Source organism: Rhinolophus ferrumequinum, chromosome 17 (assembly GCF_004115265.2).
Source record: "Rhinolophus ferrumequinum isolate MPI-CBG mRhiFer1 chromosome 17, mRhiFer1_v1.p, whole genome shotgun sequence".
In the NCBI taxonomy this organism is placed as follows: domain Eukaryota; kingdom Metazoa; phylum Chordata; class Mammalia; order Chiroptera; family Rhinolophidae; genus Rhinolophus; species Rhinolophus ferrumequinum.
Window position 1 is genome coordinate 14,405,378 of NC_046300.1, and position 24,214 is coordinate 14,429,591.

Here is a 24,214-nt window from a genome sequence, read left to right on the forward strand (position 1 = left end):
GCATGAGCAGCCCTTCAGAGGCAGTGACAAAAGAGGGAGGATGGGGGACAGGAGGAGAAGTGGCTGAAGATGACGTGTGCAAGGCAGGTCCGGGTCGCATGAGTGGGGCCATCAGTGGCAGATGGAACAGGTTGGACATCCTACGGGAGGAGTGACAGAGGGGACCCTACAAGGGGGCTCTGTGTCACAGAGGATGTGCTGCTGGCAGAGGAATTCTACACAGAGCCAGGGCTTGCTGGGAAACTTGTGGAGCACGAGAGTGGAGGGAGCACGGGTCCGTGTCTGAGGGGACAGTGAGGGGCGCGAGGAGCAGCATGGCCGGGGTGGGTGCCAACAGGGCTCTGAGGACCTGGGAGGCCAGGGTGGGGGGCCGAGGGCAGGGCCTGTGGCTGTGTGGCTGCAGTAGCTCCCGGTGCCCACTTTGCCCATGAGACTTGGTGCCAGGGAGGGGGGTGGCCTGTGGTCCTCAGTAACCCTGGGAATACTGCTTGGAAAGCAAGCTTTGCGACATGCAAAGGGCAGGAAACTGATTTGGAAACTCTGGAGTTGGTGCCTCTGGCAGAGAGGAAGGTCCCGGGCCCGGATGCCGGCGTCCAGGCCCGCGTCCCCGTGCAAGTAACCAAGAATAGGCCCCTTGGGACCTGCACAGCCTATCCTGGATTACTTGAACGAGGCCACGGCCTTCGCCAGGGCCTTGGTCCTCCTCTTGGCGCCTGTGGCTTCATTCCCTCAGGAGAGAGTTTCTGATCCCAGCCCTGGTGCCCCAGGGTATCTATCGCCAAGCGAATCATAGCGCAGTCTGGAGGGAGGCGGGGGGGGGGGGGGGGGGGGGGCTGGGCTGGCTCCTTCGAGAATGGTCTGGTCATAGCAGGTCAGGCCCCGAGGGTCAGGCTCACAGTCACGAGGTATTCATTTCTCTCCTAATTCTTGCCATGCCAATGGGCAGCCTCCCCTTTGTCTCATTACTTTGTAACATGAGCCAAGATAATAAATGCAGAAGCCTTAACTGCTTCTCAGATACCGAGTTAATTCAGTTGATGCTTTTGCAAATGTTAAATGCCCAAGTGCCTGCTGTTTTGGTTCCCTAATGAGTTTTAAAAGCATGAAGTGTGGAGATACCAGGGCCAAAGCTGCCTTTCCCGGGAACAGCTTCCTGGCAGGGGAGGGCAGGGAATGGCGTATCAGGAAAAGAGCCTTGGGCAGGGGGCAGGAGACGGGAAGTCTCATTTTAATTCTTCATATTGTATGACCTCGAGCCAACCCTGTCTCTGGCTGAGTCTCAGTTTCCCCACCTGGATAATGAGGTGGCTGGGCCACCTGATTTCCAAGGCCTTGCCAATTCTGACAGCCTCCACTCAAGGGCCAAAGAGACTACTGACATCGTTAAAGAAACACATCCTGTCATGGCTCAAGCACCAAGAGAGATTTCCCTTCCTGGGATATGAACACATCAGTCCAGAGACTCTCACTTTAAGACACTGGGGTGGACAGCAAGAGGATCAGGTCATCCGTGTGGAAAACTGACCAAAGCTCCCCCACTCTTCAGCCTCCAAGGCTAGTTTTCCTACAGCGTTTCCAATATGTCCCTAAACGAAGCTATTCCCAGAGGAGCTTCATGCAGATAAGGGACAAAATATCAGAACAGAGGCATGCCAACTGATTAGGGTATCTTGACTCAAAGCTGCCTGCTATCCAAACAGTTCACACCTGTCTCCCTTTCTCTTTCGTTTGGGTTTTTGCTAAAGATTCACTGGAGAACATGATGCAGGAGAGACAAGATCAGGCTGGAATGGCTGGCATTAGAAATGGAACCTTTTCCTGAAAATCCACCGTAAGTGGGTACCCTGTGGCATTTTCCTGTTGCCTGCTAGGAGAGTAGCAGAAAGCAATTACATGAGGAAGTTAATTAGACCATCAAGCTAGGCCAATGGGGGAATATGGAAATTTCTAAAAGTCTGCATCAAATCAAAGAACTATTTCAACTTGCAACTACATCTAAACATCTGATATTTACAGACTATGGTTTCCCTTATAAATTCAGCATATAAATAAATCCATCAGAGTGAAAAGAAAAAGCAGAAAACAATTATATTTATTTTACAAAGTTTGCTTCCTTTTGATTTAGTAATAAGATTACTACTGAAATGGGAATTTAGAAATAAAGTTCATAAGAAATGTAATTACTAAAAAAAAAAGATGCTAATTGAAACTCTGATTTAGCTTTGATTTCTTACCTGATGTATAGTTCCATCGATTTCAACCGGAACAATAAAATCAGCATTACTAATAGGCTGGAGAGAAAAGAAAACTATAATTAATACGTCTGAAAGAATGAAATAAAATTGGAAAGGTTGGCAAGAAAAAAATGTTGCCTGTACCAATGTTTTTATTATTGGAAAAAACAGTTCAGGAGGAGGATGCTGAAGCATGCGTTGGTTCCTTAAAATAAGCACAAGCAGGAAAGCACATTATTTTCTGTTCTGAATATCGTTACATGTTCGGCATCTTGGTCCAACCTGCTAGTCATCTGCCTCACCTCAACCACGAAGGGTAGGGAGCCTGGCTAGGAAACAGGGCTCCTCAGAAACTCCAGCCCTGCCAGGAATGATGGGGAACCACGCTGGCCACCAGGGGGAGGAGGTGAGAGCCCAATAGGCCCAGAGAACAGGGCTACTTGGGGAAGAGAACTGATACTGAACCCACAAGTGCGGGCTGCCCTGGGATGGGCTGCTCAGCAGGAGACGCTCAGCGCATGGACCCAAAGCAGGGCCAGGGCTGTGGGATGAAGTCAGAGGCCGCAGACCCACACCCTTGGGCAGGCTCTTCCCATCTCCGCTCTTCCACAGCCACAGTAACAGGTCTCGTGAGTGTCCATGGATGGTTCCATACAGTCCTGAGCACTAGTGATTTCAGGTTACCCTAGATTGCTCTGCTCGAAGGAACACAATACCCAGCACCCTTGAAAATGGCTGGATATTTAAAATAACGCTGACAGTATTAAGGACATTTAAAATTCAAATATGACGCTTCGGCACCCATTATATTCTCAACGATGGACTCCCATAGAGCTCTAAATGGAATTCCACAAATTAGGAAACTACTCGATGAACAGACCCAAGACAATGACCAGGCTGCAGACCCCTGGGACAACAGGAAAGAGATGGAAGGAAGGAGAACGTGTGTGGTGGCCACTGGGCAGGGGTGTCGGGTACAGAATCTCTGTTCAGGCTGTGAACTGGGGTTTGCCGTTAAGTCCATCACTGTACAAATGCACATTCCTCTTTGATATGCAAACTGAAAAATGTGAAAAACACTAGATCGTAGAACCATTACCAAGTACTCAGTAGAAGACCTGAAGCTTAGTATAACTTAGTTTATTCACTTCTATGGTTGGAAGGCCTAGGACAAGTTCAGTATTTTGAAAGTTCACCACTAAAATACAGAATCATACTAAAAAAAACAAAAGGGAAGGCGGAAGGAAGAAACTCTCACAAGGCATTAGATTGTGAAATCATATTCCACAGAGTACATGAAAAGAGAAAAGCCATTCCCCAGCTCAGAACAAGCAGCTGTCCTTGATCTCCTGTCACGTGTCAGTGCAAAGGTCATGCATGCCGAAGCCAGAGTTCTTAACATGGGTCCATGAGCCTGTCTGTTGTACATTTTCAAGGAGAGAGGCTCACAGCTTTCAGGCTCTCAAAGGGCTTTCAAATGCCCAGAACATTAAAAACCATACAATAAAGAATATTCTGCTTGCACATGAGGCAGACCAGGGAGAGAAGAAATGAGGAGATGCTCTTCACATCAGCTTGTCCCATCAGTGCCCTGTGAGCAGAGCCTGGAGACACCAGGGGCTGCCAAGGCCCTGACTTTAGAGCCAGGAACCCTTAGGAACCTTGGGCGGTCTGGCCAGCGTTGCTCAGACTCCTGGAGCTGCTTGAGGGGAAGCTGTCGCTGCTGTGAAGGCAACTGACCCCAGCTCTAAAGGGCTTCCCTCCAGAGGGACTTGAAAAAGTCCTGAGCAACTTGCTGACAGGGGAAGAAAGGCTTCTTCCAACGCTCTTCAGAGCTGAGCTGGGACATAAGGCCACTGCAGCCCTGGACCAATCCTGGAAGGCCCTGGGGCATGAGGTGGTACCTACATGCCCCCACAGCCAGACAGGCTATTTCTCACTGCTAGAGGTAAGTGTGGCCCCTCCTCCACTCTCCCAAAGGTCTCAAAGATAACCACCTGGCCTTGTCCTGTCAAGGAAAGCCTCTATTAAGTGAGAAGCAGGCACAAGGGAGGATGTCTCTGGCATTAAGGTCTTCTGGCCAATTTGACGGCTCTTCCACTCCCCGTACAACCGTCAAGGGATGACTATGGCTCACGTGAGACCATAGTCTCACCCATCTTGGATGGTGGCTTTCATGTCTCTTAGTGAAGTAAGGGGCGTACCAGGCTGAGGGCATGAAGAGGAACGTGGTCCCAGCGACAGTACTACAGTTCCATCGCCAAAACTATGCCCAGGCAACTAGGATTAGGACCTGCTTCTTCTCGTCAGCACACCGATCCCCTAGTTCCAAATCTTTTCATCATTTGCCTCTTTTAAACAATTTATTCCATTTCAAAACAATGGAAAATGGTTCATTAACTCATTTCTTAATAGTGTTGCCACAGCTGTCCCCGCAAGGAGGCCCTTTGGTCATTTGTAATGTTTGCTGTTATTCTGGTGGGGCGGTGGCGAGTGAGGAAGGCGATAGAAGGCTGTGTGACACCCCCGTACAGCACTGCAGCCCCCCACCCTTCAGCAGGGAAGTCATACAGGTGGATACTCACTGAGCTAGAAAGCTTATAAAATCTCCATGGTTGTTGTCATGAAATGGTCAAAATAAATGGCTGAATCTGTTCAAATACCCGTAACCCTGGAAGTCTTCTTCAGTGTTGAACATCTTTCAAAAATTGGTCTGGGCAAATGCCCAGGATAGCAGGTTGTTGTGACAGCGCCTCCCTGCCCCTCCTAATAAGCATATGGTGCTCCAGTTACCTTGACAAATACACAGTAGTGGCCTGGGCATTGGTGCACGGATTGCTGTGTGCCACGTGAAAACGATTTCTGCAGGGCTTAGACTGTTGGAACAGTCAAGTCTCATAAGAAAGAGTGAGGTCTAATAATACTGGCAGCCCAGCGCTTTTCCCTTCAAACTAATTATGTTAATATTCAACTACTTGAGTTAATGTTCATCTGAGTTAATAAGCGCCTGTTACTGGGATTTCTTCATGAGCAGTGAAGTCATACACGAATAACCACATGCTTTTACTTTTTTCTTTTTTTAATGGTTTTTCTCCTTTATTCTGTTAAAGTGGTGAATTACTTTTATTGATTTTTGAATGTCAAACCCACCTTGGATTCCTAGAATTAATCCTCTTTGGTTGTGAATATTGTCCTTTTTATATGTTGCTGGGTTTGTTTTGAAAACATTTTATTTAGCATTTTTGTGTCTATGTTCATGAACTATATTGCTCTCTAATTGTCCTTTCTTAAGTATCCATGTCACGGTTTAGTATCAACGTTATTCTGGTCTCATAAAGAGGAGTTGAGAAGTTTCTACTTTTTTTGGGGGGGGGCGTTTTTCTAATCATGTACTTTATATTTTTTAATTTATTTTATTTTTAAAAATTTATTGGGGTGACAATTGTTAGTAAAATTACATAGATACCATAAAATTTCAGGTGTACAATTCTGTATTACATCATCTATAAATCCCATTATGTGTTCACCACCCAAAGTCAGTTCTCCTTCCATCACCATATATTGGATCCCCCTTACCCTCATCTCCCACCCCCACCCCCTTTACCCTCTGGCTTTCATCCTTTTTTAATATGACTGAGACCAAATCACAAATCACTGAGACCATAATCAGAGGTTATGTTGACTTACCTTAAATGAACTGTGCACCAATGTTTCATCTAAATCAATGACCACACATTTCTTTCCATAGTCAAGCACCGTCACCTCGGGAAGGAGGTATTTAGCTGGTGGCTAAAAAAAAAAAAAAAAGAATTATTATTACCTTGATGTGCAAGACAAACCAATCCTCTCATTATTGTATCATCCTATGTCAATGAGGTTAAAAATAAAACCAAACATTTACATGCTTGGTCAAGTACATCATGGAATTTTATTAAAATGAATAGAAATAAGGAGTTTGCAACTGAAGTTTTACCAAATCCCGTGCCATTGTCTGAATGGCTATTATGAAAGGCGAGGCTTTAGAACCAGACAAACCTGGATTCGAACATCAGCTCTGTCTCTTTCTTGACTATCAGTTGGGATAATTAATGCCGACCATGAGAAAGTGTTATTAGCTGTGATTGCAGTAAACGACCCACATTCTGCCAGGCATACATATGGTTATTGTTATTATTAAAATGGACTACACAAAATTGAATGTTTAATTATACCAGCTACTCTTACTATGCAGACCCATTTCCTGGGATCATATTTTGTCAGAAATTCACTGTGGTACATAAATATATTTCACAGCTAAATTGGAACCACAGTATTTTTATTTTTTTTTAAGTGACTGAAGTTTTCAAACACTTGAACTGTAGACCCACCCACAAAATGCAATCCAAACTGACCTCCAATAATAAGAAACAGAAGTAAAACTGTTCCAGGTCCAGTGCCCTGCCTTTGTGCCCGCCCACTGTGGTGTAATAGTAAGTAAATGTGGCATATCTCTACCTCTGGAGATCATACTTTAATCCACAGAAAATCTATTTATATGTCTTTGTAGTAGCTGACTCTAATCTTTTTTTCTTTTTAAAGAATTTATTGGGGAAGGGGAACAGGACTTTATTGGGGAACAGTGTGTACTTCCAGGACTTTTTTCCCAAGTCAAGTTGTTGTCCTTTCAGTCTTAGTTGGGGAGGGCGCAGCTCAGCTCCAGGTCCAGCTGCCGTTGCTAGTTGCAGGGGGCGCAGCCCACCATCCCTTGCGGGAGTCGAACCGGCAACCTTGTGGTTGAGAGGACGTGCTCCAACCAACTGAGCCATCCAGGAGCTCAGTGGCAGCTCAGCTCAAGGTGCCGTGTTCAATCTTAGTTGCAGGGGGTGCTGCCCACCATCCCTTGCGGGACTCAAGGAATCGAACTGGCAACCTTGTGGTTGAGAGCCAACTGGCCCATGTGGGAATTGAACCTGAAGCCTTCGGAGTTAGGAGCACGGAGCTCCAACCGCCTGAGCCACCGGGAGGGCCCTGACTCTAATCTTATGATAAAGAGGTCATAAAATGCCGGGTATCTTCAGACTACCTCATTCTTGATTTAGAGTATTTATTTCTTTGGGCCTTGCCTCATTCTAGAAAAGATTTGAAGTATTTTAGTTTGCTTTGTGGCATATTCACTGCCCAATGTTAACTAGCTAATTTTCTGCCCGGGGAAGAAGGTCAAGCTCTGTTCAGTATTTAATGCAAAACAAAACACAAGAAACGATCTGGCCCTAACCACCGAAGAATGGACAGTTTAGCTTATCAAATAAAACAAGAAACAATGAAATTAAGAGGTAATTCCTTTTAAATGGCTATTCCTCCCCCCACCCCATTATTTTTTGTTTTGTTTTGTTTTTAAAATGAACGTTAGTCAAGGATCTAGAGTTAATTTTGGACTTTAGCTGATTCAATAAGGAATGTAACAGGGGCAGGCATCAGGTTAGGTACATTTGCAAGTGCAATGACCACCCTGGCAGGGAGGGGCTGTCAGGACTGACCACCATGAGGCCACGTGTGGGGACATGAGCATTTCTATTCCTAGAGGGGCTCTCTCTGGTGAGTGTGGGTGTTTCCTCTTCTCCAGTATCATCTAGAAGAAAAAGCCTTTATGGCCTCCCAACTCCCTTGGCTCTAATTAAAGCTCACCAAGCACTATTCCTAATCCCGAGGCACTGAGAAGAAATGTGCCTGAGATATGGAGCATGGGATACAGAGCACAGGTCCTGGGAAGGACTGTGTCCTTCATTATAAGTCAACGAGCAAGCAAGTTATTAAAAAAAAATTTAAAATAAACTTGCAAGAGGGAAGTTTGGTATCAAAAGCGCTTTAAAAAAGGCAGGGTATAATGCGCTCTATAAGTGAACAGAATGGAGAGGATATTAGTTATTTCTGTTGTTTAGGTGATAGCAAAAAGCATGCTTATGACAAGAATAAAATTTGTTCTAACTTTTTGTTATACAATTATGTAATAAAAACACATTCTCACTGTAAAGAGTATAGACATGAAAACACAACTGTTCCCTTTTCCATACCCCTCCCCCCCTTACCCCCCAGATGTGTCTCCCTTTTTAGTTTGGTATGTATCTGCACAGTCCTTTCTCTATGCATTTATACACTAAAATAACATTTTAACTTTATGTAATTGCTAGCCTGGAAAATAAGGATCTAGAAATTCTATCCCTAGCATATCTGAAAACATCAAATATCTGCCAAAAGTGGCTCAGTTATTTTCCAAACCCAGGAATAAAAATTACTTTCTTAGCATATTTAACCCACACTTTACAAGCATTCTCTGAGTTAACAGAAAGTAAAAAGCCTCCCCATACTATTCTGAGAGAAAAGAATGAGAAAGGTATGAAGCAAGCTATTGATTTAGCATTTGAACTGCAGAGAAAGAAGGAGGACAGGCTGGGGGCAATGGGTTAGGAAGATTCCATTAATCCTTAGCCTGGTTCCTAAATGTACACAGCTTCTCTGAGAGCTTGGATTTAGATTACTGCAAATTGTTCAGACTATTGGTAAGAATTCTTCTGGACAGCTGTGTCCTTGAAACGTGCAAGGACGCTACATAATTGCAATAATGCTTTGTTACTCCAATTGATCTGTTCAGGTGATGCTTGAATCATTAACTAAACAATGTCCTGAAGCAAATTTTCTCTCAGGCTCTCATAAAGCTGAAGAACAAGAGAAACAGCACTTACATCAAGCCCTTTCTATACAACATCACTTGCTCCAAAGCACATAGAGGGCACTGCCAGGGCGATGGATAGAGTGGAGAACAGGGGCAAAAGCCATGTGGGGGGAGGGAAGAGGAGGAAGGGACCTCAGCTTGCCATCCAAAGTTTGAGAAGGGCATTCATTCAAGTTCCCTTCCTGGGAGTAGATCTGAAGTTTCCTGTCCTAGGAACCTTGGAAGTGAACTGGCAGCCATGAATAGTTAACTCTATAGTTTCTTTCTTTAGAGTACCCACCCAACACACTCTCACAAATCTTACAGATGTAGTACCTCTTCTTGGTACATTAGATTTTTTTTTTCCTTTTTCTTTTTTTGTGTGCAGAGATCTCAGGGCCTATTGCAGGAGAGGGGTGAAGGAAACTCTAGACCATCTTTAACTAGAACAGTTGCTCTGCTTATATGTTCTTCATAAGGTTTGGTTGAAAAAAGTATACTACTGCTTATTAAAAAGGCTTTAGTAGACAGCAGAAAAACGTAACTGTTAGAAAACACATTTCTCCTCTCCCCTGTCAGCATTTTGATGGCTCAGCTGCACAGGTGAGCATCAGGATGTTGTGTGATTCAAACGAGAGTGTGGGGAAGGTAGAGCAGGGTCACAGTCCCAGGGGCGTTCCTTACTGGGGCCAAAGCATCTGCGTGCTCACTTCCAGCCACGACCACCCAGACTTCAGTGGTTTCTAGACCTGGCCCTCCGTATCATTTCCTTACCTTTCCATACCTGACTGGCACTGGACAGCCCCCTGAGGCTTCCAATAAGACGTATAGAGAGCCCCAAATCCCAGCTCATAGTTTGGAGACAAATGTTACTGAGTAGAATGTTTAACATCAAGTCCAGATAAAGACATCATTTCGAATAGGTGTGCAAAAGATGGATTACTCAATAAACGGTATTGAGATAACTGACTTGCCACTTGGAAAAGGAAATAAAGCTGGATCACTACTTCATGCCTTACACTAACATAAATTCCAGATGGATCAAAGTCTTAAGTGTAATGATGAAACCATTAAAATACTAGAAGAAAATATGGGTCAGTCAGAGTGTGGAGATCTTTCTCAGCATGACATAAAACTCCAGAGCCATAAAGGATAAGAAAAATACATTGGTGTATATAAAATTAAACTTCTTTGTGGTTAAAATGATTATAACAAGGCCAAAAAGATATATCATAAATTTTGGGAAAGTGCTAATTTCCTTGAAATTTAAAAAGATAATGCGGTATAAAATCTGTAAGAAATAAATAGGGAGGAAAGACATATGGATAATACACTTGTAAAAAGTTGTTCACTCTCATTCATTCATAAGGAAATACAAATTAAAGCAATAAATTGACACGATTCTTTACTTTCAAATTAGCAAAGATTAAAATATTTGATCAGAGAATGGGGAATCCCATACACTCTCGGTTGGAATGTGAATTAGGCTTTTGGAGGATAATTTGGCTTTAACCTACCAAAAATGTAAAATATGTCCGTTGAACTAGCATTTGCACAATTAGGAACTGATCACACAGACACTATCACTCAAGTCCACAAATAAACTTGCACAAAAATATTCATAAGAGATATATTAGCAATAGCACAGAAGTGGAAACAAAGTAAATGCCATCAACTACATGTAAAACAATGAGGTTGATGCTATGTACTCATATTTGGAAAGATGATCAAGGTGTCTTGTTAAAAGCAAAAAAATTCTATAAAACTCTTATTTGCGTAAATAGAGGTGGGGATTTTTTTTTTTTTGTACTTGAATCTTTCAGTACTTTTTAAAACCATGAGCTTGAATTATTGCTTAGTAAAAAAACCCAAAAGGCCAAAGCTGCACATATAAACAGAACAACATGAAAATGAAAAAAGAAGGGTGAGGTGAGCAGCAGATATGGGGGAGTCCAGCTGGAACTACTCTGGGCACCCACAGGTGAGGGGTACCTTTTGTGTTCAGGGCCGGGAAAAAGCTTTCTTGAGGTTGTGGAACCTGATTTGCAGGCTCAGCACAAGCCTGGATTTCTGGTCCTGTGGTGCACCCCAAGCTCTCAGGGGCTCCCAGCACTGATCAGGTCCCCCTATGGTCCAGAAAGGGCAGGGCTACTCTGTTTATGTGACCTGTGCCCTTGCCAGATAGGTGCAGATTTTGCAGGAGAGTCCAAGGCTTGAATCCCAGGGCTGAACTTGGGTTCAGATGGACTTGGGTTCATTCCTGCACGGAAGCAGGCAGTGGAGGTCCCACATGCCCATTAGCAGAATTGCTTTTCTGGAGGTCATCATTCAAAGACGCACGTTACTTGAGCTAGGCTTTGTTTTTCTGCAAGGTGTTTCACAGATTCATGAGGCCTGACCCAGTGTCTCATATATAGGAAGCAGTTAGCAGTTTATTGATCTAGCATTGGGCTAAATTATACAAGGAATCTTTTTCCCCTGGGCTATTTTATTCCAAAATTCTAGGATGTGTCTAGATTTGTGGGAGAAAGGTCATTTTCCTCAGTAGAGTTTTTACCCTGACAAGTGATTCAGCATTGAACTTCACAGATAGCAGTGAATTAACTTTGAGGAAAAAAACAGGACTATTAGAGTGTCAGAGGTACAGGGAGAGATGCCATCTGTCACCTGTTTAACACAGGTACCTTTGCAGGAAAACTAATACTTTGTATAAAGGCTACAAAGAGACTATCAATCCCACTGAGGACTGATAATATGTGAAAAAGTCCAAGGAAAGATAGATGACAGATCTGAATCCTACTCAAACACTGGATAAGAAGTCATGCTGCTTGATCAATCTTTTTGATCAGTTTTCCCAACAAAGCCCAACCCCCAGTCATGCTGACAAAGTCAGAATCACTCCACAAACCCTTGCCACTTGTTAATCAATGGAGGGTTAAAAGTTCCGAGAAAAATGAAATTATCAAATACTTTTTGGGCAATTTATAAGCGACATGCATTAACAAATTCAGAGTCAACCTGTCCTAATGAAATCCATTCCTTTTAGTGTAGGGTTGCTGTGTCTCTTGGAGAGTCCCAGAAAACATGTAAAAAAGTCCAAGGAAAAATAGAGAACAGATTTGAATCAGACAATCTGAATCAGAGAAAGTTTCTGGATTAAAAGATCAATGTATGGATCTCTTTTCCATACATTGTATCCTTCTCTCAGGTCACAGGCCTGCCTGAAAGGCCTTGTTTGATATGGACATCGCAACAGCAAGTTTCTTTTGGGAGTCAGTCACTGGTCTGCTTCTTGCTGAATGGCCATAGGCCACATGGCTCTGCGCAGAGCAGAAGAAAGAGAAGGAGCAGTGGAGACAGGGGATGCCTGAGGAGTGGTCTAGGCCTGTGCTGGGGTCGAACACTGGTACAGCTATTCTCTCAAATTCCGGGGCTGAAGACAGAAGTGGGGGGCCCAGGGAATGCCCAGCTGGGGTAGAGTTACAGCACAGCCAGCTGTGGGAGTGAGGCGGGTCCTGCAAGCTCAGAGAATATACTGGGCTCATTTTCTGATCTCAGAGCCATGGCCAAGCTTCCGACACTGTTGAAAAGTCAGGAAAGTTCTGTTCACCTGGGACCTGGGCTGGATGAGCCCAGTTCTACTGGGACAGAACCTGTTGCAAATAACCATGTCTGGGCAAAAGTATGTTTTCCCAGGCTAGGGAGCTGGGGTTGGGGAGTGTGGCAAGCTGCCTTAGTTTACTCAGACCCGGAGGCCCTTTGCAGAGAGAAAGGAAAGCGAGAATTTGGTTGATAGATGCTGGTTACCCCTGTTCCTAAAGGAGGGAACTCTCTCTGTACAGAACTTCCTGCTCACAGTTTAAAATGCAGCTTCATTTTTCTTCTTAACAGGACAGAGCTGTTTATATCACATGATAAAACTTAACATAAGCAAGAACATAAAAAAAAATTTACATGAGTGGGCCCAAAGCTACAAGAATCTATGAATGTTCAAATAAAACTGGATAAATATACATACACTTGGTATGGGAATGATCTGCCTCTGGTCACCCTGAGGAAAAAGAAAAAAGAAATCATTGTCAGATTTGAAGAGAAGTCGATCACATATTCAAAAGAAACTTGAACACACCCTTGAGGACAGCAGGCACATGATTTTCTGTCCTCTGTACCTTGGTGGTATTTAATGAACAAGAGGAACCCAAAGATTTTCCAGTTAGAGCCCTGGAACCCACTCTGCCTCCCAGACACCCCCTCTCCTGACAAACCAGGCTGGGCTCCTGAGGCTCACTAATTGGCTTGTTTATTTGATTGGGCAGAGGGGACAAGGCGAGGTACAAGAGGTGCCCTCTGAGGCCACAGACACGGGGATAACTTTCCCTTTAATGGGAACAGAACCTGTATTCACAGGGAGTGTTAAGAATAGTCAGGTCAAACGGAAGGGCCACTACCATTCCTCAGCCTGGAATTCCCACCATTCCAAACCTGGTTGATGGAAACACTTCATTTTAGCATCATTAAGAAATGCTAATAAAAAACCCAATTTATCTCCATTGAGCATTTCCAGTTTCTGTGCTGCTGCTGCCTCTTTTTTAGATGGTGGGATGGGAGGCAATGAATAGCAGGTTGCCGGTAAGGAGATGCACTGTTACACGGTCTCCTACAGTGAACGGTTTGTGAAAAGTGTATTCACCTTTACTGAGAGGGATCACTGGCGACAGGCGCCTCCCGGAAAGGGGTCAAACCTGACTGTCAGTGGCAGGGGGCTGGCTCCCTTCTGAGCTCGGCTCTGACTCTAAGAACCATTTAGCAACTTCTTGATGGTCTCCAGCTCCTAGCCAACACCTCTGCAGTGTAACAGCAACCACTGCTCCTCTTGAGATAATCTTGATGGCTCTTTGCTTTTTCAGGACACTTGGGGGCTTCTCTTAAGGATTTTAAAGTGCCTTGTGCCATCCATTATTCAAGGCAGAACCGTGCGGCTCTCTAATGCGACGGCACAATCAAAGCAAATCTCCCTTTTCGAGAACTTACGAGTATATGGAGAAGTTCCTTTCAGAAGCTCTTGATACTATTCCTAGCATCTGACCTGGGAGCACATCGCTGCCCTTGGCGGGGTAGATTTTCACCAGAAGCTCACAAGCCCAAACCAGTTGGGTCCCTGTGGAGTAGGGTTTCTCAACCAGCACGACTGACACTCTGGGCCTGATAACTCTGCCGCGGGGGGCCGTCTTGGATATTGGGGGATGGATGTGTACTTAACAGCATCCTTGGCCTCGACCCACTAGAGGCCAGTAGATCTCCTAGTAGTGACAATCAAAACTGTCTCCAGACATTGTCAAGGGTGCCCTAGGGGGCAAAATCGTCTCCAGTTGAGAACACTGAGCTAGTGGGAGACTGCCAACAGCCCCCACGCCCAGGTGCACTTTCAGATGAGATGAGCACATCAGTGATGGGAGAGACAACATAACTATCTGATGGGCTTGAAAAAACACAGACCAGGACCAAAGGTGCTACTTTAGACAGATATTTGGGCTAGAAAATTACCCTAGAGGTGTGTGTGCGTGCACACAGGGTATGCATGTATTAGTGAGTGTTCAGCAACCCTGTTTATTTTGTCATCATCCTTCAAAGTCCTCCATGGTCTCTGCCATTGGGGTCTTCTAGATGCTGACTCCTCCTCGCCTCTGGCCAGGGGCTGCAGACAGTTTTATTTTGGGCAACTGGCCTGCAGGTCCAGGGTGTAACTGCGATGGTGGCAATGGCTGTCACTCCAGGACACTGCTGCTGAACCTCTTCTCCAGGGCAAAGTGAATATGCAGGGTGGATGGAAGCCTAGAGGCCATCTGCTGCAGCGGCTACAGCTTTCCCTCTTCCTCTGGCATGCTGAGTTCCAAGAGGAAGGCAGACCGAGGAGTCAGCAGTGGAGACAGGTGCAGAATCTGCTTCCACATCTAATGGGCCTGGGCTTTGTATTCCAGGTGTCCTGACCAAGCTGACAGCAAAGGGCAGGGTCCCTCCTCTGGGAATTAGCTGCTCCACTTTGACAGGGGCTCTTTCCATGGGGTCTTACAGATTGAACAGTCAAGTGTCATGCAAACGATGCATTGCTCAGAGTGGCCTTCATTCTTTCAAAAGCCATTCTAACAAATGTTAACTGAAGGAGATCTATGCATGAACACCAGGTCCAGGTGAGCTAGGCTCTGCCTGAGGAACTGCCTTTAATGGTCTCTGTTCTCTGATATATACAGCTAAATACTCTAGGAAATCTTCCAGGGGTGCAACACCAGTTTCTTATGTCATTTCACCTAGGAAGATACTATTTTAAATTAACTTTTACTATGACAGCAGTGATTCTTCTCTTTTTTTTATCCTCTAGGGTACAAACTATGTTCCCTTCACTAATGGTGATTTTTCTACAGCAACGGTTTTTAAACCGGGAGAGGGACAGTATGAGGAAAGCACACTGAGGGGAGAGATCAGAATCTGAGGCTACGTTAGCGTTTACAGTGGAATCTCATTATACAAATTTCACTGCTATATTTCTCTACACCAATGGAAAGTAAGGTTTTTTTTTTTTGTTTTGTTCTTTTAATTTTATTGGGGAAGGGGAACAGGACTTTATTGGGTTGGGGAACAGTGTGTACTTGCAGGATTTTTTTCCAAGTCAAGTTGTTGTCTTTTCAATCTTAGTTGTGGAGGGTGCCGTTCAGCTTCAAGTTGTTGTCCTTTCAGTCTTAGTTGTGGAGGGCACAGCTCAGCTCCAGGTTCAGTTGCCGTTGCTAGTTGCAGGGGGTGCAGCCCACCATCCCTTGCGGGAGTTGAACCGGCAACTTGTGGTTGAGAAGACGCACTCCAACCAACTGAGCCACCTGGGAGCTCAGCGGCAGCTCAGCTCAAGGTGCCACGTTCAATCTTAGTTGCAGGGGGCGCTGTCCACCATCCCTTGTGGGCCTTGAGGAGTTGAACCGGCAACCTTGTGGTTGTCCCACTGGCCCATGTGGGAATCAAACTGGCAGCCTTCAGAGTTAGGAGCAGAGCTCCAACCGCCTGAGCCACCAGGCCGGCCCGGAAAGTAAGGTTTAATATCAGTGAAGGCAAGTCATCTTTCATTATTATTTTTCCAAAAACTTCTCAGCTATTTTTTTTCCAGCTATTCTTAGATATTTTTTCTTCCACATAAATTTTAAGTCTTCCTATTCAGAAACACAGCACATTTCTCCATAAATAAAAGCCACCATATCAAAACCTTTTAATGACTCTAATTTTGGGGAGTATTTTGGGCTTTCTATATAAATAATCATGTGATTGGCAAATAAAACTAATTTTGTATCTTTTCCATATCTGTACCAATTATTTCATTTTCTTGTCTTATTACATTAGCCAGAAGCTGCCAATGCGTTTTCTATGTTGTTTGCTATTTACGAGTATTTTCACATGATAACTTTTTAAACCTGCTTAAATGGATTTCTTCTATGTATTTGGCTGTACTGTTGATTGGTATATAAAGGTTTATGGCTATTATACACTTCACGTATTAGACATTTTATCATTATAAAATGTCCCTCTTTCTCCTGTTTAATGCTTTTGGCCTTGAATTCTGTGTTGTCTAATATTAATATTGCCATTTTTGGTTTTTATTTGATCTACTTGGTATGTTTTATTTTCCACCTTTTATGTTCCACTGTATGTTAGATGTTGCGTCTGAAACTACTGGCCACCTACTGTAATAGTCAATAACACAGTTCACCAAATAATTTCAGTTTTCCTTCTGCGCACATGGTAGGATTCCACTTCCATGCCCCTTGAAGTTAGGGATAGTCATGTAAATTGCTTTGGCTAATGTAAGTTGAAACGAGGCATTTATTTCTGAATGATAACTAAGAGCCAGTGTGATTGCTACATTCCCTTTTCCCTGCTGTGACAATCATGGAAGCAGAGATGCGGCTTTCCTTGGTCTAAGTCCACGGATGAGGATAAGACAGTGTTATACAATCCAATAACAATAGGTATTAGTCGGTCACATGTGGCTACTGAGCATGTGAAATGTGGCTAGTTCAAACTAAGATGTGCTATACATGTAAAGTACACATCAAATTTTGAAGAATTAGTAAGAAAAAAAGAATTAGTAAGAAAAAAATGATTTTTTCCTGTTGGTTAACATGTTGAAATAATATTTTTGATATATCAGTTTAAATAAAATGTATTATTAAAATTAATTTATCTTAAAAATATATTTTTAAAATGAGGCTACTAGAAAAATTTAAATTCCATTATGTGGCTCACACTATGTTTCTATTGAATTGTGCCACAGAGCAGGCGGCCCAGGCAACCTATGATAAACATACAGCATGAGTGAAAAATAAACTTGTACTGTTTTACGCCTCTGAGGTTTGGGGGAGTTACTGCAGCACAACTGAACCCACGATGACTAGTACAGCTGTTCAGTAGTCATTCCCATTTTCTCCTTTGTGAAAAGAGCTCTGATTTTGAGGGCAGGAGTTTGCTGGTCTAAATTCTTTCCCTTTTGGGCCTCCCTTGTTGCTAAAGGGTAGCCATGTGACAAAGTTCTGGCCAATAAAACATAAGCGGAAGTCTCCTGGGGCTTTTTGTGAAAGGGGTTCCTTTCTATTAAAGAGACAGATATGGCTAATGTGATTCGTCCCTCTCTTTTTCCCTTCAACGTGCATATCACATCAGAAGCTTGTGATTTTGAGATAATAAACAACAAGCCTGTGGATGAAGACAAATGTGCGAAGGATGGTGGAGCAGAAAGATGAAAAGACAGAAGAACAGAAAGAGTCTGGGTCCCTGACGGTATCATCAAACACCCACTCACCCCTGCAATGGCCAGACTCAGGCTTTTGATGTGACAAAAATAATCCCCTATTTGTTTAAGCTATTTGTCAGTTTTCTTTTACTTGCTGCCAAAATCATTCCTATCCGATATAGGTATATTCTTGGCAACACATACAGCCAAATATGTCAAGCCAATCTGATACAGTCTTGGTCTCTCGTTAGGAGAATTTGGTTCATTCAACTTGGTTTTTATGCCTACTCTTTATGAGAGGTTTACTTCTTATTATTATATTGTTTGTTCTTTTTCCGTTTCCTTATTTGATGGCTTGTTCACATTTCTGTTTATTTCCCCTTTCACTGTGAATTTTGAGGATCTATTTTCTAATTGTGCTACTTGCTATAGTTCTATTCCTAATAGTCATATTTATTTCTACATTTTTAATAATTATATTGTAGCTGAATATCAATCTCACCCAGATTTTTTTTTTTGCTCCCTCTCTGAATCATTACATGTCTGAAAATGTACTTCTTTTTCCGTAATAGATAAGTGATATCTTGGTCACACATTTTTGGTTTGTCATTCTTTTCTCTCAGTAGCTTCTAAACATTTTTTCGAGTCTTCTTCTGGCTTTCAGCGTTGCTAGTGAGAAGTCTGGTACTAGTGTAATTCTCTTTTCTTTGAAAAGAACCTGTTCTGGTAGCTTGTAAGATTTTCTCTTTACATCTACATTTCAGAACGTCAACGGCATATATCTAGCCCTGTGGAGTTCCCCTGATTGCCCCACTAATCCTGCTATAGATTTGGTAAACCCTTTCAAGCTGCACATTCAAGCTTTTTTTTTAGCTCAGGAAAAATTTCTTCTATTACTTTTTCTGGAACTCCTATTATTTGCCTGTTAGGTCTCCTAAAAGCCTCCCCGCTCCCCACCCACTTCACAATTACCATCTCTGCTTCGGGTTTGAACTATAAGATATTTCTTTCATTTGCTCTTTCGGAACATGAATTCAGTTCTTAGCTGTGACCATTCTCATTCTCCTTTTTTGCAGTTTGTTTACTGATTTTTCATATTTAGAAATCATGGGATTTTTTTTTTAAAGTTCTAAAAGTTACTTTTATACTCCAAACTCATTTCCTGTGTTGTCTGTTAAAAGTTCTATTTCTTCCATTAGCTTTACCTCAGTAGGAGTCTCATTTTCCAACTTGGACTTTCTCAGCAGTGGCAAATGAGGGAGCACTGTGACGCCCAGCATGGAGTGCTGTTTTCACCGTCCAGCAGAGCCCAAGCGGACAAACGAGAGACGATGGAAGTCCCTGGGCCCCTCCAGGGCACAAGGACTGAAAGCCATTCAGCTCATCACTACAGCCCCTCCCAGGACTGCATACATCAAGTGGGCCCACGGGCTCCAGCTGGTTGGGTGACCTCACAGGACAATGCAGTTTAAGTCTTTGTCCTAGGACTCCCCAAGAGGGAAGCATATCCTGTTGGTGGGTGCCTGCTTCTCACTGAATACCAGAGAGAATGAATGCTGTGCCTGCTTTCCCCCTGCAGATGTCAGGAAAACGGGAGGCCTTAATGTACTTTCTGGGCTCCACCAGCAGGCTCACATGGATTTATCCGAAGAGGGAATTTAAATGGTTGGAGCCATGTGCTCAAGCTGTCACTTTCCCAGAACCCCCTTCCTTACATTTATACGTATGTACTTTTTGTTTTCTAATAACAAAAGTAATTTCAGCTAATTCTGGGAAAATTGGGAAAAGCTAAGAAGAAAAAGAGAAAAATAAAAAACAAAGCGGAGAAGAAAATCCTAAATATAATCCCACCAGTCTGAGATCATTTCTTCATAGATTGGCATACATCATTCTAGTCTTATAAACGCCTTGTACGAGTGTATGACTATATACATACTTATAAATATATTCACCTACTATATTTTAGCCTTTTTTCCCTGAAGTGATACATTGTGAATATTTCCCTATATCAGTAATATTCATGAGATGTCATTTTTAATAGCTGCGTTGATTATATAGTTAATTATTCTATAGGTCTTTTATTCTCTATTGTTGATCATCAGGTTGCTTGCAATTTTACATTGTAAATTATAATTTATGCTGGCTAATATCTTACTGTTAAGTTTTTGCACATCCACAGTTATGTCAATAAATTGGAACTGCTTGGGTGACCAAATAGGCATAGTGTTAAAGTTTTAAGATCATTTGCCAAATTTCCCTCCAGAAAGGTGTAACTAATTAACACTCTTACCAATAACCAATTTATATCCCCTACCCTCCCTCTCACTACCTCCATGCCAAACGCAAATATTAACTTTAAAAATATCTTTGCTAATTTCATAATGGAAAAGGATATCTCATTGTTTCAGTCTGCATTTGATTACTAACCATACTGAACAAATTTTCACGTTTATTGACAAACTGTATTTATTTTGTGAAACGCTTGTTCATGTCCTTTGTTCACTTTATCTGGGAAAGATGTATGACTTTTGTGTCTTCAATCTCGATTATTTTCATAATGAATAATTCTCTTTGCCTCTTTCAGTGATTTTTACCCGAAATTCTATTTTGACTGAATTACTATTATAACCCCTGCTTTCTTTTTGCTTATACTTGTAAAATGTCGTTTTGCTCATCCTTTTAACTGTTCTGAGTCACTTTGTTTAGAATATGTCTGTAGACAGCACGTGGGTAGAATTTTTTTTTTTTACCATTGTGAAATCTGCTCAAAAATTTTGATTTGACATGTATAAAAGAATATATAACAAATATGTTTGTTGTTAAACAAGGTAGTTAAATTCATTTATATTTATGATTGGCTCTTTCCCATGTCAGTTTCTCTTTTTGTCTTCCCACTTCTTTGTCTGCTAATGCTTCTTTAACCCTATTCATGTATTCAACTTCCCAAGAGAGACTGCTATAAAAATGTGAAGTGACTCTTACCGCTCTCATCAGTTAAGTTCTTTACTTGCTACACGGGACTGACTGAGGCATCGTTTAACAAAAAGACGACTTTTATGGTAATTTCAAATCTTTTAGTAAACGGCCGCACACATACTGTCACAGGGGACAGAATGGGACAGAAGTGCAGCTACTGCAGTTTTGCCGCGTGCACAGCTTCCCATCAGAACTGACCTTCTGAAGCCCTCCGTTCTCCTCCACCAGTGGCGGGAGCCCACCGGGGCTGCTGGCTGGCGGGGCCTCCACATTATAGTCGCGGAAGCAGCAGAAGAAGGAGCTGAGGATGCTGCGGCTTCTCTGCTTCTTTAAGCTGACATTACACTGGGATGCTGGAAAGAGAAACAGAGCGCATTGTGGCCAACTGCAGCACGGACTCACAGTGGGCATGCAACGTGAAAACTCGAATATGCAGTTGTCTCCCCCTCCCCCCAGGACACCCACTCAGGACCAGAAGATGAGGGGCCCCAGGAAGTTACTCTAAAGGATTGTTATTCAATATCCTGAAGGGCCAGCTGGTCGATGGAGTCCAATCCTGCTGGCTGGACAGAATTCCTCTGACCTCAGCCCCGTGGGGGCTGCTTGCTCAAGAAGTGACCCATCCTTAGGGTCAGGCACCATCTGCATTCCTAAACCGAGCAGATAAAATCTTCTGACCCTGCACTAAGCACTGCTTCAAAACAAAGATCCTTTAGGGCACAAATCAGACTTGACACTCTGAGAAGCATAGTTCTCTGGTAAGGGTACTAAGAAAGAGTCACTTTGAAACTAGGTTCTTAGACATTCCCTGCTCACCATGGAAACGACTCATTTCATGGGTTAAGAAATAAGACGTGTAAGGGCACAAAGGAGCCCCCTTTCTCAACTCTGCTATTTGTTAAGAAATTGATAGGAGCATGGACCCACAGAGCTCAAAGCTGAAGGCTATCGTTACACTGAAAACAGAAGCAGCAGGACCCGTGGAACAGAGAGCATGTGCTCCGGCCCCAGCAGGGCTGGCCAGGGCAAAGCCCATTTGTGTGAGACGCGGGCAGTACTGTGTCATGGACTCATTCCCCGGCCTGTCCTGGACTAAAGTTCCGGAGGGAGCGATGCGTCCTTTCTGTGCGTCGGGGCTCAAGACAAGCTGCTACAAGTCAGACATAAAAGGCAAAAATGAGTATAAAGGAAAAACACACCTCAGGGGAGGAGACTGCCGACGGAGGGGCAGGGGCATTCTGCCTGGGAATGCAGCCAGGGCTGTCCCCCCACATACCGTGTCTGGGTGGGTCAGCAGTGCCTGAGCAGAGACCACACGCAAAGGGACCATGCTTAGGGTTAAGGGGAAAAGTCACCAATGTAGGAAAGGATTTCAGTCCACACGGTAACTATTGGAGTTTCTCCCAAAAAGCAATTCAGGCGCAATTCCCCCTTTTGGACACATGAGTGATTTGCATAGCACCTTCCCTCTCAAGAGATCACAAAACCTTTGCTAAAAGTCTTGGGGGTACTCTTCTGCTGGCAGGAAAAGCAAATGCATTCAGATGGAAATTCTGAAAAAAAAAAGGAAAAAAAGGATGGAAAAGCTGTTTTGCCAGCAATTCCACAGGCATAGATGGTGTCTAGCCTGGGTTTGGGCAAATGGCCCACCCACTAAGTGTGAATTTAAGATCTCCATTCACTAAAGATGAGTTTTAGAACCATAACCCCCTGGAAAAGCTGGCTGTTTTATCTTCCTTGTGAATCCTGGAACCATGTCATAGGGTACCATTTCAGGCCCCACACGCCCGGCCAGACCAGGCTGCAGGGACCATCAGACTCGGAGGCCTTCCCAGAAGCAGTGGTGGGAAGTGACAACGCCCAGTGTGTACTGAGACCGGCCCTCTAAGTCCCAGTACTTTATAATAATCCTTATCTCATGCAGTCCTTACAGCGACTCATGGAGAAAGGTGTTGTGCTTTCATCTTACTGCCAAGAAAGTACAACCAGTAACTGCATGTGCCAGGATTCGACCCCACGTGGGCCTGTTTCCAAAGTGTGTGCTTTCTCCACGTGCCAAGCTGAAGGCACTCTTGAAACAATTTAGGTCAGATTAAGGAGGGAACGCGCCAACAGAGAGAAAAGTACTGCAATAAACTCACGTTTAATATAAATGACTGGTTAAACTGTTTTGTTGTTACATTGGGTGTTTTAGTTTTTAAGAAGCCACACTCAAATAATTTAGTCAGAGGAAGAAAGAAAAATACTCTCTTCCCTGGCTGATAGCATATTTCTCTGCAAGTAAACAAGGTATCTGTTCCCGTCTCAGAGACACAGAGCAGATAATACCCAGGCTGGACAGTGAACAGCTCTGCAAAAAGCACCTGCCCAGATCCCATTTCCATCCTTGTATCACATAAATCTTCACAACTAACTAACAAATTAACAACTGAATTTATATGCTAAAAAAAAAATCCTAAACCTGGAGCTAGTGAGCTACTTGTAATTTCCACCATATGATTATATAACATGTAGAAGCCATACATGGAGCTGTGAGAGTCACTCAATGAGCTTGAGTCACTGGGGAGGCCATCACCCCCCACGTGGGGAAATGGTAGCTTCCTCAGGTTCTCCCTTCTCTGTATAAAGAGGCAAAGCAGCCCAAGTCGTCTCACCTCCATGGCTGTGGGAGGGTCAGGCTTCTTCCTGCTAACTGAGGTTACTTCTAGGCACGTCCTGGGGGCTGGCTAGAGGCTTTCTAATTTTCTAATCACTCTTAGACGGGTGCTTTCAACGTCAGGCCAGCTGAGGAAACGGACGATTTCCTCAGGACCAGCACTGGTCTCACACGGCCCTCAGCACTCAGGGGTTCCTAACAGGGCTCAAGATACAGGCTGTCTCGATCTGATGACTCGGTGGTCTTCCACCCCAGCTGCTGCCTCTCCTCCAGCTACAATCCAGAAGGACCCTGAGTTACTCAGAAATGCTCTGGTAAAAGGGTTTCGGTTGGTATATGAAATTAAAGTCCACAGTTTAATAGGCAAATGTTTATATTGTAACATTACATGAGAAAAGCTAGATAAATAATTGTATATCTGACTTGATCATAATCGTGCAAAACAAATAAAAAGAGATTATAAATAAGAAAATATTGGTGAAAACATGTCAAAATGTTAACAGCAATTGTCAGGCTACGGGGTGCTTACCTTTCTTCCTTCTATATTTTCTGAATATTTGATGGTAATTATATATTACTCTAACAACGGGAAAGCAAATAATCTTGTTAAGCTTTCTTTCAGCAACTCGGTGAAGCTCAGGAGACACCATATCCTACTTTTACATCTAAACCTTTAGATGTACTCCTATGCTTTTCCACTCTGTCCCCGCGAAGTGAAAACCAGGCAACACCAGTGTTGTAGAAAGCCTTGCAGGAAGTAAATGTCGCCACTGTCACAGGCCACACCCCCTCCTGGACCGTGATGTCACCAACACAGAACATACCTACCAACCTCTAAACCAGAGGGGGCCCATGAGAAAAGAAGGCACCAGATATGTGTTCTTTCCCCAGTC

General features: G+C 43.5%; 1 protein-coding gene and 1 long non-coding RNA gene across 2 annotated transcripts in view; one reads left to right on the forward strand and one right to left on the reverse strand.

Annotated features, from left to right (window-relative positions):
- The window catches only part of CTDSPL (CTD small phosphatase like), a 115,032-nt gene that overhangs the window by 12,191 nt on the left and 78,627 nt on the right, over positions 1 to 24,214 (reverse strand). The window contains exons 2-5 of the mRNA XM_033131796.1: positions 20,864 to 21,018; positions 12,941 to 12,973; positions 5,922 to 6,023; positions 2,235 to 2,291 (exon numbers count right to left, since the gene is read on the reverse strand). Of these exons, the coding sequence (XP_032987687.1) occupies positions 2,235 to 2,291; positions 5,922 to 6,023; positions 12,941 to 12,973; positions 20,864 to 21,018 (347 nt within the window). The remainder of the gene's footprint in view (positions 1 to 2,234; positions 2,292 to 5,921; positions 6,024 to 12,940; positions 12,974 to 20,863; positions 21,019 to 24,214) is intronic.
- Positions 3,540 to 19,534, forward strand: LOC117036715 (uncharacterized). Its single transcript, XR_004425431.1, has 2 exons — positions 3,540 to 4,182; positions 18,934 to 19,534. It is a non-coding gene; the product is annotated as an uncharacterized LOC117036715 (long non-coding RNA).